Source organism: Xenopus tropicalis, chromosome 3 (assembly GCF_000004195.4).
Source record: "Xenopus tropicalis strain Nigerian chromosome 3, UCB_Xtro_10.0, whole genome shotgun sequence".
Lineage (NCBI taxonomy): Eukaryota > Metazoa > Chordata > Amphibia > Anura > Pipidae > Xenopus > Xenopus tropicalis.
The window spans coordinates 73,616,206-73,630,734 of record NC_030679.2 but is presented as its reverse complement, the minus strand read 5'-3'; the positions used below and the strand labels follow the sequence as shown (position 1 = coordinate 73,630,734).

The following is a 14,529-nucleotide window of genomic DNA, read 5'->3' as shown; positions in this document are numbered from 1 at the left end:
TGTACATTACAGAAATGAAACATTTCAACAGAACTGACCAGGCCACACAGGCCATGCTTTGCAAACAACCACATTATAATGTATCTGCTATCCCACATCCAACTGAAGTCACAGAATGCTTTGGGGTACCCATTTTATGCATATCAATTTCTCATTATAGGAGCCTTTTAACAAAAGGACATTTAACATCATTCTACAGTTTTCAAAACATTCCACTGAGACTTGATTTGTAAAGAAATATTTGTCCAGATAATGTTTGCTACACTTTCCTGCTAACCCTGTGAATCTTTAAATAGCGTTTAAAAAGCCAGTTTAAGACATCTGTTGTATTTTATGGGTTACTAAACATGTAAGTGGTGAGAGCTTTGGCCTTGCTTTTATATTTGTGTTTTAACATTGCTGGGAAATACTAAACTTTATTTTATTACATTTTGATATAATTGCCCATTGGTTGATATAATTGGCCTATTGGCCATTACACTTATGGTTTCACACAAGTAGGAATATGGAATAAGTGTGCAATAGTGCAAGTTCTAGCCCAAAACATCTGCATAACGTTTGTGAACTCTGCAGAAGCGATATAGATTTAATTCAAAGAGTGTGTGAAGAAGGAAAAGTAACCTATACTAAAGACAAGTTAGTGACTATAGGACACAGCACATTTATTTTGGGCACGCAGTCATATGGTTCCAGTCTCTTGAGAGTAGCGATGTAGCGAACCTCACAAAAAAGTTCGCGAACCCGTTCGCAAACTTCCGCCAAAAAGTGTGAACTTTTGCGAACTTTGCGAACCCCATAGACTTCAATGGGAAGGCGAACTTTAAAAACTAGAAAAGCCATTTCTGGCCAGAAAACTGATTTTAAAGTTGTTTAAAGGGTTCCACGACCTGGACAGTGGCATGCAGGAGGGGGATCAAGGGCAAAAATTTATCTGAAAAATACGTTGTTGACACAGCTGTTTTGTGCTGTAAAGGGCAGAAATCACACTACATTTCTAAACTTGTGTAATAAACTGCTTTAAAACGTCCGGTGTCTACATGCCAATCAAGTCGTGTAAAGGTTACAGCCGGTTCACACGCAAAGACAAAACGCCGCAGTAGTGGATACGGAATATATTATTGCTGGTGGAACTATGTGTAACGTGTTTGGTGCACTACTATGAATAACAGCAAACAGCACTGGACACGTTAAAGAACAGTAACTTAAAAAAAAAAAAATTAATAATAAAAAAAAAAGTGATCTCTGGTTGGTGCTGGGGGTAAACTACTAGGAGCAGCACACCAGTCCCCAACACAGCTAGACTAATAGCACTGGGCTCTATAAATTACAGTAGCAAAGTAAAAAAACACAAATAAAAAAAAAATGATGTGAATGTGTGGTTGGTGCTTAGTGCACTACTATGAGCAGCACACCTGTCTCCAACACAGACAGATGGAGCTGCAGTACACAATGAAAAGAAGAGTAAAAGCAGTCCTTACAAGGACTATTGGGTTACAGCAGATGAGATCAGCAGGACAGCTGTCCCCAGCAGCTACATACAGAGCAGTAGAAAGTATATTACTAGTCAGCAAAGCTACCTAAACTGTCCCTCAAACCCCTGCACAGCTCTCTCCCTATACTAACTCATCAAGCACACACAGGCAGAATGTAAAATGGCTGCTGGGCTTCGGTTTATATATGGAAGGTAGTGGTCCGGGGGTGGTCCAGGAGGGAGAGCTGCCTGATTGGCTGCCATGTATCTGCTGGCTCTGGGGTGAGAGGTCAAAATTTGGCTCCAGCTAAGGCGAACCCAAAATTGCGAACTTCACTAAATGTTCGCGAACTTGCGAACACCCGATTTTCGTGCGAATTAGTTCTCCAGCGAACAGTTCGCTACATCTCTACTTGAGAGTTATTGCAAAGTATCCAGATTCAATTATACTAGGTGACAATAATGTCTATGTTGTCACTTTGCTTTAAGTTTAAAGTATATAACAAGCCAAGCCGCTTTAACCTCTACAGTAAACTCAAATGTAAATTCCTCCTTCCTCAATCCTACTCAGCAATTCAGCATCAGAAAATGGGTGTTGCTTTATTAATTAAAATTATGTGGAAGTAAGAAAATAATAGTCTTGGAAAAAAAAAACAACCTACACCTAAAACTCCATCTGTGAAATATGCATTTATCACCCCATAAAAGGCTGTGCATGTGCTAATTTATGATCTGACATTTTGGTTTTTTTTTCATTCTAAACATGAGATAATGGCTTGGTATGTTTTGAAAGATTATATATCTCAACAGCTATGAGATGTGATGACACATTAAACATTCAGCATGAAAATATGCTTAATGCAGATTCAGATTTTGTACGAAACATAAACATGATGGGATTTTTAATTCTCATAATGTAATAAAAGTTTTGAAAAAGCCAAAGTCAGTGCTGTGTTTGTTGAGGTGCATAGGGATTTTAGGGAAACTTTTTTTCTGTTTGTTTTTTAAGTTTAGATATGAGGAGAGTTCTGGTATGTTTCTCCATTGGCAAATTAATATGCAGCTATAGGATCTGTGTCAGATATCAATACTCACTGTATCTGGACTATTTATATATATAATTTCACCTTTTACTATATCAAATGCTTAACTATAAGGTCGTCACTTGATTTCTTGTTTATATCAAATGTTAGCCCTATCCTGTCTGAAAATGTATTTTGAATTATTTATTTGTAAAACAATGAAGATATTTTGAAAATTTCTCTTTAAATCTATGATGATAAAGATGCTCAATTTTACTTTTTTAAAGGAGAAGGAAAGGCCAGTCCCAGACTTGGCGACTTAGGCGGCGCATGCGCACAAGCGTCTGGCAGCAGCAGCAGGTGAGAGCAAAAGAGAGAGAGAAAAGTCTGGCTGCAATCAGATCAAGTCTCCTTCCACATTTATTTCTTTAGTTTCGGGTAATCCTCCCAAAGCCACGCAGCCAATTAGGCAGCGGCTAGGGGCCGGTCTTAGTCGGCTATTGGTCAGTTCAGGCTGGCTTGGGGAGGACTAGGCACTGAAGGTGGGTGCCGCTTCCTGCCGTACTACAGGTTTAGTGGCGCGCTGGGTGCTGGGCGCCGCTCTGCCCTCCTGCCAGCTGTGGTGCCGAGATACGCTGGGCGCCTGAGGACGATTGTAGCTCTGGGTCACAAGTGAATTCATGATTGAGGCAGCAGCTGCTGCTGTGACAGGTCAGGTCTGGCTCCAGAAGTGCTGGCAAGTGGAGCTGCGATGGGGGAGTATCTAGCCCCAGCTCAGGTTGCCTCTTCCCCCGGCAGGTGCTGGGGGGGGGGGAGAGGCAAGCGGAGCGGGGGTGCTGAATAGAGGACGCGGGGGGGGGGTTAGCTGGACGATACACATAAGTGAATACACATAAGGACGCAGCTGCGGGGGGGGAGACACAGAAGGGCGCAGGGAGGATGTTGGGGGCGCATGCGCAGTAGAGACAGTAAGGGAAAGGGAGTGGGCATTCATTGTTAAAGATGGTGGCGCAGTTCACTGAAACAAGTATGTAGAATGTAGCAGGTGTATCTCTGTAAATCTTTCATTAGGCAAGCCAGAAATATAGCGTTTTTACACAGCAATAGTAGTACTATTTAATAAGGCGCTTAATAGATTTTGACTTTCCTTCTCCTTTAAAAAAAGTTAAAATGTCATTTATATTTGTTATTTTAGTTGCAGTAGCAGCTACTTGTCATGGCTACGAAAACAGACAATAACTAGTAACTGTCTTTATGGGGCCCATTTATCAAAGTCCGATTGCCTCCAAATAAAAAAAATAGTATTTTTTCAAAGTTTTCGTACCTTGGGTATTTTTGCAGATTTTTACGCTAATTTGCATGACTTTTTCGTACTGTACGTAAAAAATTACACAACAAAATTGTACGAACATTTCTGCACAATGTGCACAGCTGATGGCAGATATTGATTTTACAATTGGAATATCTTTCTTTGCTTTGTGGTTTAAGAGGTTTTCAGGCATTTTGATGCTGGCTTTTGTGCAATAGTACGAACATTTTTAAATTAAAAAAAAAAGTTGCAGTCTTTGTGACTTTTCTGTGACTGTTTTTCATTTGTGCTTTTTCAATTCAGATCTTTTGATAAATGACTGCCATTAGTAGAAATTAGGATGCCTTGTATTTTTACCACAGTCATTTAAAAAAAAAAAAAAATATATATATATATATATATATATATATATATCTTCATGCAGTTTGTTTTCATTTTAGTGGCCTTTTAATTTATAAAAGGATTCTAAAGTTAACCTTACCTCAGTACTCAAGGGGTGCTGGGAATTGTAATTTACCAAGACCTAGAATGCTGGCAACTCATAATTTTCAGAATCCCATGATCCATGCATGAAACATCAGGCTGCAGAGCAGTAGGTCAGTGAGCCTGAAACACAGGCACATATTAGTAATCAATATTCTGTTGAATAATAAAGAATGTTAGAAGTCACCCTAAACCTTCCTGGTCAGTATATAGTGATGGAAGTATTCATAATATCTATATCTAGGGTACATAACGTTTCAGATAACTGTACCATATCACTTATTTTGAAACTGTTAGTGTATAAATTATGTTTCCAAACTCCTGAATTAACAGGGTTTTATGGCTTTGCTGGTGTAAAAAGTATGTTTTCCCTTCATCCTGTAAACAACGGAATGCTGCTCAGTAAGATGTTAATATTAGATGGGACATTAAGGCAAGCACTTAGAAGTCTTAAAAACTTTACTTCTGAAATGACACAAGTAAGCGAATCTAGAGCAGGCTAACATATCAATCTGATTGTTGCTTTACAGAGGTTAGTAGGTCCGGCCAAAGAGATTTCTTTGTCTTTTGTTCTCTCTATAATTGAGGTGACGATAAAAGCAGACCCAAATGTAGTTAGCAGATTTTATTTTCAGTCTTCTGCCTTACTATCTGCAAAGGTCAAACAAATAGAATTTTCATCTCTTTAACATTTCATAAGACAGGGGTCTAGACAGTTTCATTCACCCTTTATCTACTGAACTTGGAACCCTAAATTAGATTTTGAAATTGAGTGTGCAGCTTAGTCAGTAAGTTACCATAATGCCGGTGCATTGCTTTCAACCCTGAAACTATAAAGGTCATAGTAATATGAAGTGGAATGGATTGAAAAAGAAATGCACAGAAAGAGAAAAGTTATTTCTTAGCAGGTTTCAGTGAACCAAGCATAGATTGTATAAGCCATTCAATTGCAGCACCAAATTATAGTGGAGATGAGAACAGTAATATTATATATAAATATAGAAGTCCTCTTCATATACCAATGGCATCAGAATTTTCACCATTTCACTTGACTTCATTAAGAATGTTGGCTATTCAGCTGCAACGTTTGATTTACTAGGAACAGAAAATAACGCATTATATTCTATACTCTGGTTCTTGGAGGACTTTGTGCATTCCTGGTCTTATTATTCTTAACAAATCTTGTAAGGCCACTAACAGGGAAAGGATTTTCATTTAATCACATTATGTTATACAGAGGGAGAGAGTTCTGGCTAACTGCCATACAGCAGGAATTACAGTAACACTGAGCCATGATTACCCTCTACCCTTAGAAACATAAATATATCAAAACCAGATTACATTATATAGCATTGAAAACATATATAGAAATAATTGTGAATATTAATATTACTGCTTATTCTAGAGCAAGTTTCTTTGTCAGAGATTTAGCAAATTATTATGAAAGCTATTATGCTATTAAGTGATGCTTTTGGGGAAAACAAATTTATATTGTGAGCCTGTACACCTTGGGAGCCAGGGGCTTCTTATACAGTATGTAAGCTGTATTTTTTGCTAAATACATTGGTCAATGGGCATTTTTTTCCCCGTTTTTTTTGTTTGTTTTTACTGTGCAACTTTTTTTTTACTCAGTGGAGTCTATGGGTGTTTTTTGCAGTGAAACCTGGCAAAAAAAATTTCACTCATAACTAATTGAAACTAGTAATGAGCGAATCTGTCCCGTTTCGCTTCGCCGTAAAACGCGGAAAATTTGCGAAACACATTTGTCACACGATTTTTTTGTCGCTGCTGCTTTTTTTTTGTTGCCACTGCTTTTTTTGAGGCAACCACGCCAAATTTGACGCTCAACAAAAAAAAATTTCTGTGCGACAGAATTTTTCCACAGCGAATTTTCATGGAGATTTCACGAAACAATTTGCCAATGCGGAAATTCACTGCAAATCCATGCCTGGCAAAAAAATTCGCTCATCACTAATTGAAACCAGTGGGCTCATCATCATTTGAATGGAAATTTTTCTAATGCTCCACATACTTAAGAATTCTTTTGTTGCTTTACCATTCAAGTCTGTTTTCAGTGCTATTCAGAACAAATTTCTGGGGTTGCTTTTCACCCAACAGTTTTTATGTAACCAATGAGGAATACCCGGGAGGGAAACCCATCAGAAATATTCTACTACACTTTCCATGTGTGAGTTGCACCAATAAATTCATAATCATGAATTTTTGCATTAAACGCAATTTATCAGTATAGTAATAGTATCTTCTGCTTCTATATGGCTTTTTGGGACAGCTGCTCTCTTTCAGACAAGAATAGCAATGAATGTGTAGATATCAAATCTATTCTCTGTCAGAGTGAAAGACTCCCAATAGTCCTTCCAACCAATGCAGACAAATAAATATACTTCCAGCACCGATGGCTATGGGAGAGAAGCACAGGATATATTATACAGGATAGTATATATAGTGTAGTATTTAAAAAAAAAAAAAATATTCAGTGCAAACAACCTCAGTGTTTAGTGACTTTAAAATTATACCCAGTGCAGTGTGAAAGGGTCTATTACACCATTTTAGAAACAGAGAATCACATTTCTTAGGCACAAACACCAAATTGAACTTAAAACATAAGGCGTGACAGCATTTTTGTTTAACTACAACTCCCAGTTGGGTTGCACAACTGAAGTGTAGATGCATACTCACAGACCCCTAACTCTGTCAGTCAGAATGGCATGTTTATAAACAGGTATGGTAAATGCCTTGCACCAAAATAGGTATAAAATAATTGTAATTCTTGCTCTTGATTTTACACAATTTATCACAATTTCTGAAATCATGAGGCAGAAACATTACATTTTATGTACAAAGTATTTTGTAATTAGCATTTATTGGAATTTCACTAACTATGCTATTTCAGTACAGTTTTCTTGTCCAAATAAAGACAACTTTCACATTCTTTTAGCAACAGAACACTTTTTGATGCTTAAAAAAAGTTATCTTAAACACACTAGTTCTTCTTTCATATTTACTCATATTCTGTTGATATTAACAAGGCACCATGATGATGGTAGTTATTCGTCTATCACTGCTTGGGTAATAGGCTCTTTTTCTTTGCAGCTTCCGGACTACTGCAAACACAACAGAAATTTCAGTTGTTTCTGTGTATATTATTCTATAACACTGACATTGCTTTAATGAAACAAACGTCATACAACCATAAAATTCTTTATTATACAAAATATGTCTGTTTTTATATCGTTAAATATTATTGTAGTTTTAAAACAAAATATAATGTTTCAAGAATTTTTCAAGGTTTCATTCACCATGTGGCTGTGACAAGGCTGACATCAAAGCTGTAGGCATGAATAAAAAAGAAACCAGTTGTTTCAACTAGTGATTAACTGTACATCCAAGACACCCATATCCATACTTGCATTTTGTTTCTTTTGTTTTTTAGGGGTTATTGATCTTTTTACAGAATCTGCCAACTGAACATTGGAAGGATGAAGACATGAGTGTTCTTTTAGCTGAAGCCTACAGACTCAAGTTTGCCTTTGCCGATGCACCAAATCACTACAAGAAATAACACTTGCTACATGGAGACTCAATCTCTTAATCTTGTTCTTTATTCTTTTATATAAGCATTTATATTAGCTTAAAGGGAAAGTATAACCAAACTAATTCTGGGTTTTAAGCAAACAAATGATTTCCCACATTCATGGTTGTTATCAGTTTCTTGTTTTTATGAATAAAATTAATATGATTTGCCCTCAGTAGGTATTTGAAACATGTAATCCCAGAACCCACAATCCTTACTTGTACTGGGCATTTCCAAGTGTTTCAAATTGAATTCTTGCTTTAACCCTGCATATATAGTGAGTCTGAGGCACTGGCTCTAAAGTACTATAGTGCCAACACCATAGATTATAGGTGGCAATGTCATAAAACTACACACATCCAAAGGGTTTCAGAAGAAAACATGACTAAAAAAAATGATTGTCTTGTACTTAAGACCCATTCTCCCTCTTCTGTTTCTTTATATCCATGCCTACATTATTTATTTGGCAATCTATTTTTTTTAATTGAATGCAAAAGTTGAATGACTTAAGTCAGCTTTTATATGTTTACATATTAAACATGAGGGAGGTTATCATACTCCCCCTCCAACAAGAAAACTTAAAAGGGTCAATATAATCTCACTTCCTCTAAGTAGTAGTCTATCGGTTTAGAATAAAACGCAAGCAGAATAATGAAAGCATCCATTCATTATGCACATAGGGGCAGTTTTATCAAAGTGTGAAATTAGAGCTCACACAACTCTCTGTTCATTCCTATGGGATTTTTGGAATGTTTAGGTTTTTGTAGAAGCATATTTATCAGATTGTGAACTCTAACTTTGGGCCATTGACAAGTATACCTCAAAAAATCAAATAGAAATGAGTATAAAGTGGGTGAGGTTTTTTTTTTTTTTTTTGCAGAATCTTTAATTTTACCCATTGATAAATCTGCCTCATAGATTTGAATACATTTAAAAACATGCCTAAATTTGTGAATATGTAGAAACCCAGGGTCATCAAACAATATTTATCTGTTTCCCCCTGTTCTAGAACTAGTAGCTGTTAGTAATCGTTATCACTTTATTGCTGGCAGGCACTGCATAGGCTTATGTTAAATATATATACACACCTGTACTGTACATTAAATGGTGAGCAAGGATTTCTGTGCCTCCAAAGAAAAATACTATGGTGATGGTGGAAAAGTCATATCAACCTGCTTCTTGCACTTAAAACTATAGATGGTGTTATTAAATTACAATTTAGATTTTTTAATAGAAGTTTATTAAATGTAATTTTGCCTTCACTACAATTATTTGCCTTGCCTTATTGCTTAACTGTACTTTACAGATAATACATTTGTAGATTTAAACCACAAAAGCCATTTTCTTGCTCAGTATAATGGCACCAGTTGTTTTGCAAAAATGCTAAGCATTAAGATAGTACATAATATGGTAAACATTGTTATGGAAAATCTGTAACTGTAATGATGAGTCAAACCTGATTTCTGCAAACTAAAAGTGATCTATCATCCAACACATTTAAATAATCTTTGTAAAGAGGACATAATAGGCTTAAATGACAGCTTATTTATCAACTTTAGAATATGGTTTACTATATTGACTATGCTCTGCTGTTTATGCACAGCCTGACGGCAGGTGGCATTTAAACATTTTATAGATTTGATATTCATTTTGTACACACAACAGTGGAATTTTTTAAAAAACGTTTTCTTTATTCACTGCTGGGATTTTGATGGCCAATATTTGATATAAGAAAGATGAATTCGAACCCTTCAGTAAGACAAATAGAAAATGTCATACATACATACACAGTTCTTGAGTACTGGGTACAAAGGAGGTTTGCAATGCGGGGAGAAAAACAGAGGGAGATAATAAGTATATGCAATTGTCATTGTTGGGAAGCTTTTAAGTTGGCAAAGCTGCTTCAAAAGTCTAGAGACATACTGAGAGACATCTACTTATGATTAAAAAAAAAAAACTATAATTTTTCATAGGATTCCAATGTAATTTCATCTGATAAAGGTTGGTTTAAATTCTGTACGTAAAATTGCATCAGTGTCAAAAAGGCCTTTACTTTATTCCCATGCCCCTCCACTGTGTAAATTCTCCAGGGAACACAAAATATAGCATGTGTTCCAGTACCACAAAGAGAGCCCTGTACTTCATACCTGACCATTGGTTAGTGTAAAGTACCAGGTTCTATTGTGCCTTTGTATGTTCTGTATCATGCCTTGCCTGGCATAAGATGCAAGTAAACCTAGGAGCAATAAATTAGTATATGCCATTTTGACTTTTAACATATCTGTGCTATTCCTCATATATCAGTCTTACTGTATAATTTGAAGTAACCAGATATGCTTCTCAGTATATTAATTTCCATAATCAATTGACCCATCATGCTTATTTGTTGTAGGATCATGGAATGGAATCCCTGTAGCTTTAATCAGGGATTCCAATGAGCACCATTACATTCCAGGAAAGATGTACTGCAGTTCTGCATGCTCCTCACAAAACATGATTGTGAAATGTAATTTTTACAAAATAAATTCAATGCAATAGGCATACAAAACACGTCTTGATAAATACAACAGTTAATACCACTTTACAGTTGTCAGAACTGGCAAAGCTGTAAATCATGCCAAGAGTCATGATACCTTCTACTTACAAAAAAATCATTACACGAAATATAATAAATATAATATTATATTTTACACCCACCCCGAATTGCGCATGTGCACCAAAGCAGACGTGAGGGGGGTGAAAGTGCAGGGGAGAGGTTGCCTAGGGCACCCTGTCAATTTGGCCGCCCCTGGATTGCTTTGAACAGTCAAACAACGTCTGTCTATAGAGTGTACCCTGTGCTGCTCAGCAGTAGTGTCTCCATGACACCCCCATGAGTTTTGTATACAGGGAGAAAGCATTAGGACAATTATTTTCTATGCTGCAACAATAAGGGGGAGATATTAATGACATTTTTTTTTCACTCAGATTCTATTGTGCTAAAACTTGTGGTTTTAAAAAGTGAAAGTTGTCCTAGGCAAAGTAAAGCCAAGTTTGTAAACATTTGAGGTTTTTTATTTGAATGGGTTTTCCATATTAAGAAATAACCAAGCATTTAGCTCGAAAGGCTAAATTGCATTGCCATTAGAAGGAAAAAAAAATGATTGTTTTGAGGTTACCTACTCACTAGTTGGATGCATGATTCAGAATAAATCATATTATATATATATAAACACAATTTGCATTACAGTTTTGGGTAAGCTTCAAATTTCGAGCAAGGCTCTATATATTTTCTAGGGCTACAATGCACTTCCATTTACAAATCCTAATTATACCATCATTATAAGTTTATTAACAAGGCAGATATATGCACACTCATCATCATGTCCCTTTTCCCAGTTGTGCTAACTGTCATCAACCATAGCTTCTCCCTGCCAATCACACTACAAAATTGCACATTGTGGGACATTTCATAATAATACAAATAGGTAGGGCGAACAAAAATGGGATTAGAAAAAACTATAAATAGAACATGTACAAAATGAAAATATATAACAACAAGTCCTTAAAACTTCAGTAATATACCCCATTATATAGTACTATACTAATAGATGCAATTAAAGAAACGTAGCCAAAGATAGGGGAAAAAATACACTACAAGCTACACTCATTAAAAACATCGCCAGTGGGATGGTATTTCGGGGAGATTAGTCGCCCGCGAACAGGGAGATTTGTTACGGGCGACTAATCTCCCCGTGTGCCAGATCCCTAAAGCTTGTCCTAAAATAGGCTTGTCTGAAGCAAATGGCAATATTGGTGCTTACGTTGCATTGCTGCATGATTGTACCCTGTATAAAAACTCTTTCAAGATAATCTATTTTATAAAACCTCCCTTTTTCTCGCATGTTGCACCCAGTCCTTTTTATATTATTTCTCCAAAAAAGTACATGGAAGAAAACACATACATATTTGGGCCACATGTTTTAATCTGTTAATTACCAAACAAGGACAAAGAATATAGTCTGTATCCCCTAATGTACTTTTTATAGCTATTATTTTATGCTAGACTAGAATTGGAATGTTCTACAACAAACCTATATAAACAGACATGCATGAGGTAAAAGTACGTTCCCTGTACTATAATTAAAATATTCCCATTGACTGGAATGTGGATTTGTATGTGAAAGTGGCTTTTGCTTATCATTAAGCACAGCATATAACCATAATATAATGCAGCACATGCTCTATGTGACACTTTCATTTTATCCTAAATATTGTTAAATAGTAAATGCCATGATAGGTTGCCAGTTTCTCCATTGCATTATACCTTAATGTTAAGGGAATTAAAAAATGCTGGTTGCTGGGCTACACTGGTTGTATTTCAACTAAATGCAATCACTGAAGACATTCCAGCTGGATTTTATACACGTGTTCCCTATTTTTCATGTGATCCGGTAACCTTACAGTGCCAGGATAAAGTGCTATTAGTCTCAGAAATGGATTCTAGCAGTTGGCAGTGAATGCTAAGTGAGGATGAAACAAGTGGCCTTGATCTTTAACTTAGAAGCAAATTCCATGAATTGCTACTTACTGGCGGCTTATGGAGGTTCATGCCAAAAGGTACAAGTCTAGTTTTTTTAGAGCACCAATTTCCTGACACCCAGGCACATCCCCCCAGAGTTAATTAAATTGGCTCCCAAATGAGTGTAATAGTCTTTCTTCCAATAAAATGATTTGAATTGTTGAACTGCATTACTCATCACTTTTGGGGGACTTATTTTCATCTTTACATGATGCTTGGTGAAAAATAATGAAAGGAATTTAATCCTAAATGTGTAGCTGTCAGCAGATATAACGTTTACGTCTTATTAAAGGAGAAAATATAAACAGCATCATTAAGTACCTCCTTTTAACAAAACCAATTCAGTTTGTACTCAGGATGCAGCAGTGAAGAAAATAAAAATACATATCCTTTGCTTAAATTTTTCCTTACTATATTTTGTATAGGAGACATTTTTATAAGAATCATAAGTATAATAAAAAAAAAGGCTACACTAATTTTAAACTCAAGCCTAAATTACATTACCACCATTTTGGCTTTATTTATTTATATCATTATTTAAATGTGTGGGTAATCTAAAATTAGATAGCAGGGTTGTTTTATATTCTGCAATATGTAAAGAGCAATTATGTACAGTATATAAATATATTCTGTAACTTTTGGGATACGTAATAAAATCAGAAGTGTATCATTTAAGAGCTATTTTATACTTATCTGAACTTTGTATTATATAATATTTTATTAGTGATATGACAAAGCAATGCTTATGGGGCCGCAGTTCTGTAAAGTACTGTAAAGCAATGCATAATGTGTTTTATAGTGACATGCTCATGGAGATTCAGTAACTTGGTACATTCTTTGTAAATGTAAAACAAACTGTTTAACTTGAAGCCACAACCAAACTGAGCTGGTGGTTAATGCTAAATTAACTTACTGAACTATATATATACATAATAAATATTTCATAAATTCAAAGTGATCGTGTCTTTTCTATGTTCTTTTTAATTAAATGACATGCCTTTTTTAGCCTTTACACATTGTTAACTTAATTCCCTCTTTGTAATAAAAAGGCACTAAGTTTGCCCAGGAACAGTAACCCATAACAACCAATCAGCAGGTAGCATTTACTCTTCATCTCTTTAAAAGCAAACCTCTTATTGGTTGCTATGGGTTATTGCTCCTGGGCAAACTTAGTGCCTTTTATTAGAACTGGGGGGTTGACATAGGTTCTAGAAAACCTTTAGCTTAGCCTCATTAACACTGTCCTTTATTCCTGACATTTATAAAATATATCTCACACCAGATTTGCAAACACACTAAGAAACAAACATGTACTGGTCAGAAATACTGAAACAGTATGCAAGTCATTTTTATTTTTACTGCTATTTATTCTTTATGATATGATTTATAAAAAAAAAAAAAAAAGTTTTTTTTTTTTCCCACTTATGAAAGGTGAGCTATCATAGGAAAATTGTTTTCCCCACCAGAAGTTTGGGCTAATATCATTTTATGCATTTGTGTGATGTCACACTTGGGCATAATGAGCAAACCAGGGTGACCTGCATTTTCTGCAGTGACCATAAAGGTGGCTATGCTTTTGATGGTATGATGCATAAGTAGAAATATGAGAAATATTGCTAATTTTTATATTTAATAAAAAATTATGATACAAATGATGTATTGTTTCTGAAATAATCAAGCTATATTTCTCTAATTAAGTTATACTTCTCTATCCGCTCACAGCAGTTTGGATATCTACATACAGCTTTGTGTCAGGGTTAGTTATCTTGATACAGTTAACACTAACATATTGCCCAAGTGAATAGAACACACACTGACTTTATTCTTTTTCATGCAGGAGTTGGAGTGTGGCATGGTGTACATACAGGGTCCGATTCACTAAAGTGCGATAACGCTTATCACATGCTTTTTTACCCTAAAAAGCACGCAATAAATAAATACCGATTCATCAAAGTCATATCGCATACGCAAAACAATGCATGCGTTATTTACTTCACATTAGGGATGATTCACTAAGGTGCGTTAAAATGAGCGCTATTTATAGCATGCGTTAAAAATTTTATTGCGTTATTTAAGTCTCGAAGAATACTT

General features: G+C 35.7%; 1 protein-coding gene across 2 annotated transcripts in view; it reads left to right on the top strand.

Annotated features, from left to right (window-relative positions):
* Positions 1-13,392, top strand: part of tbc1d22a (TBC1 domain family member 22A) — a 316,264-nt gene extending 302,872 nt beyond the window's left edge. For both annotated transcript variants that reach the window (XM_018092307.2, XM_018092305.2), the window contains one exon: positions 7,737-13,392. In XM_018092307.2, coding sequence (XP_017947796.1) covers positions 7,737-7,865 — 129 coding nt within the window. In that variant the 3' untranslated portion in view covers positions 7,866-13,392. The remainder of the gene's footprint in view (positions 1-7,736) is intronic.
* The last annotated feature ends 1,137 nt before the right edge of the window (positions 13,393-14,529 follow it).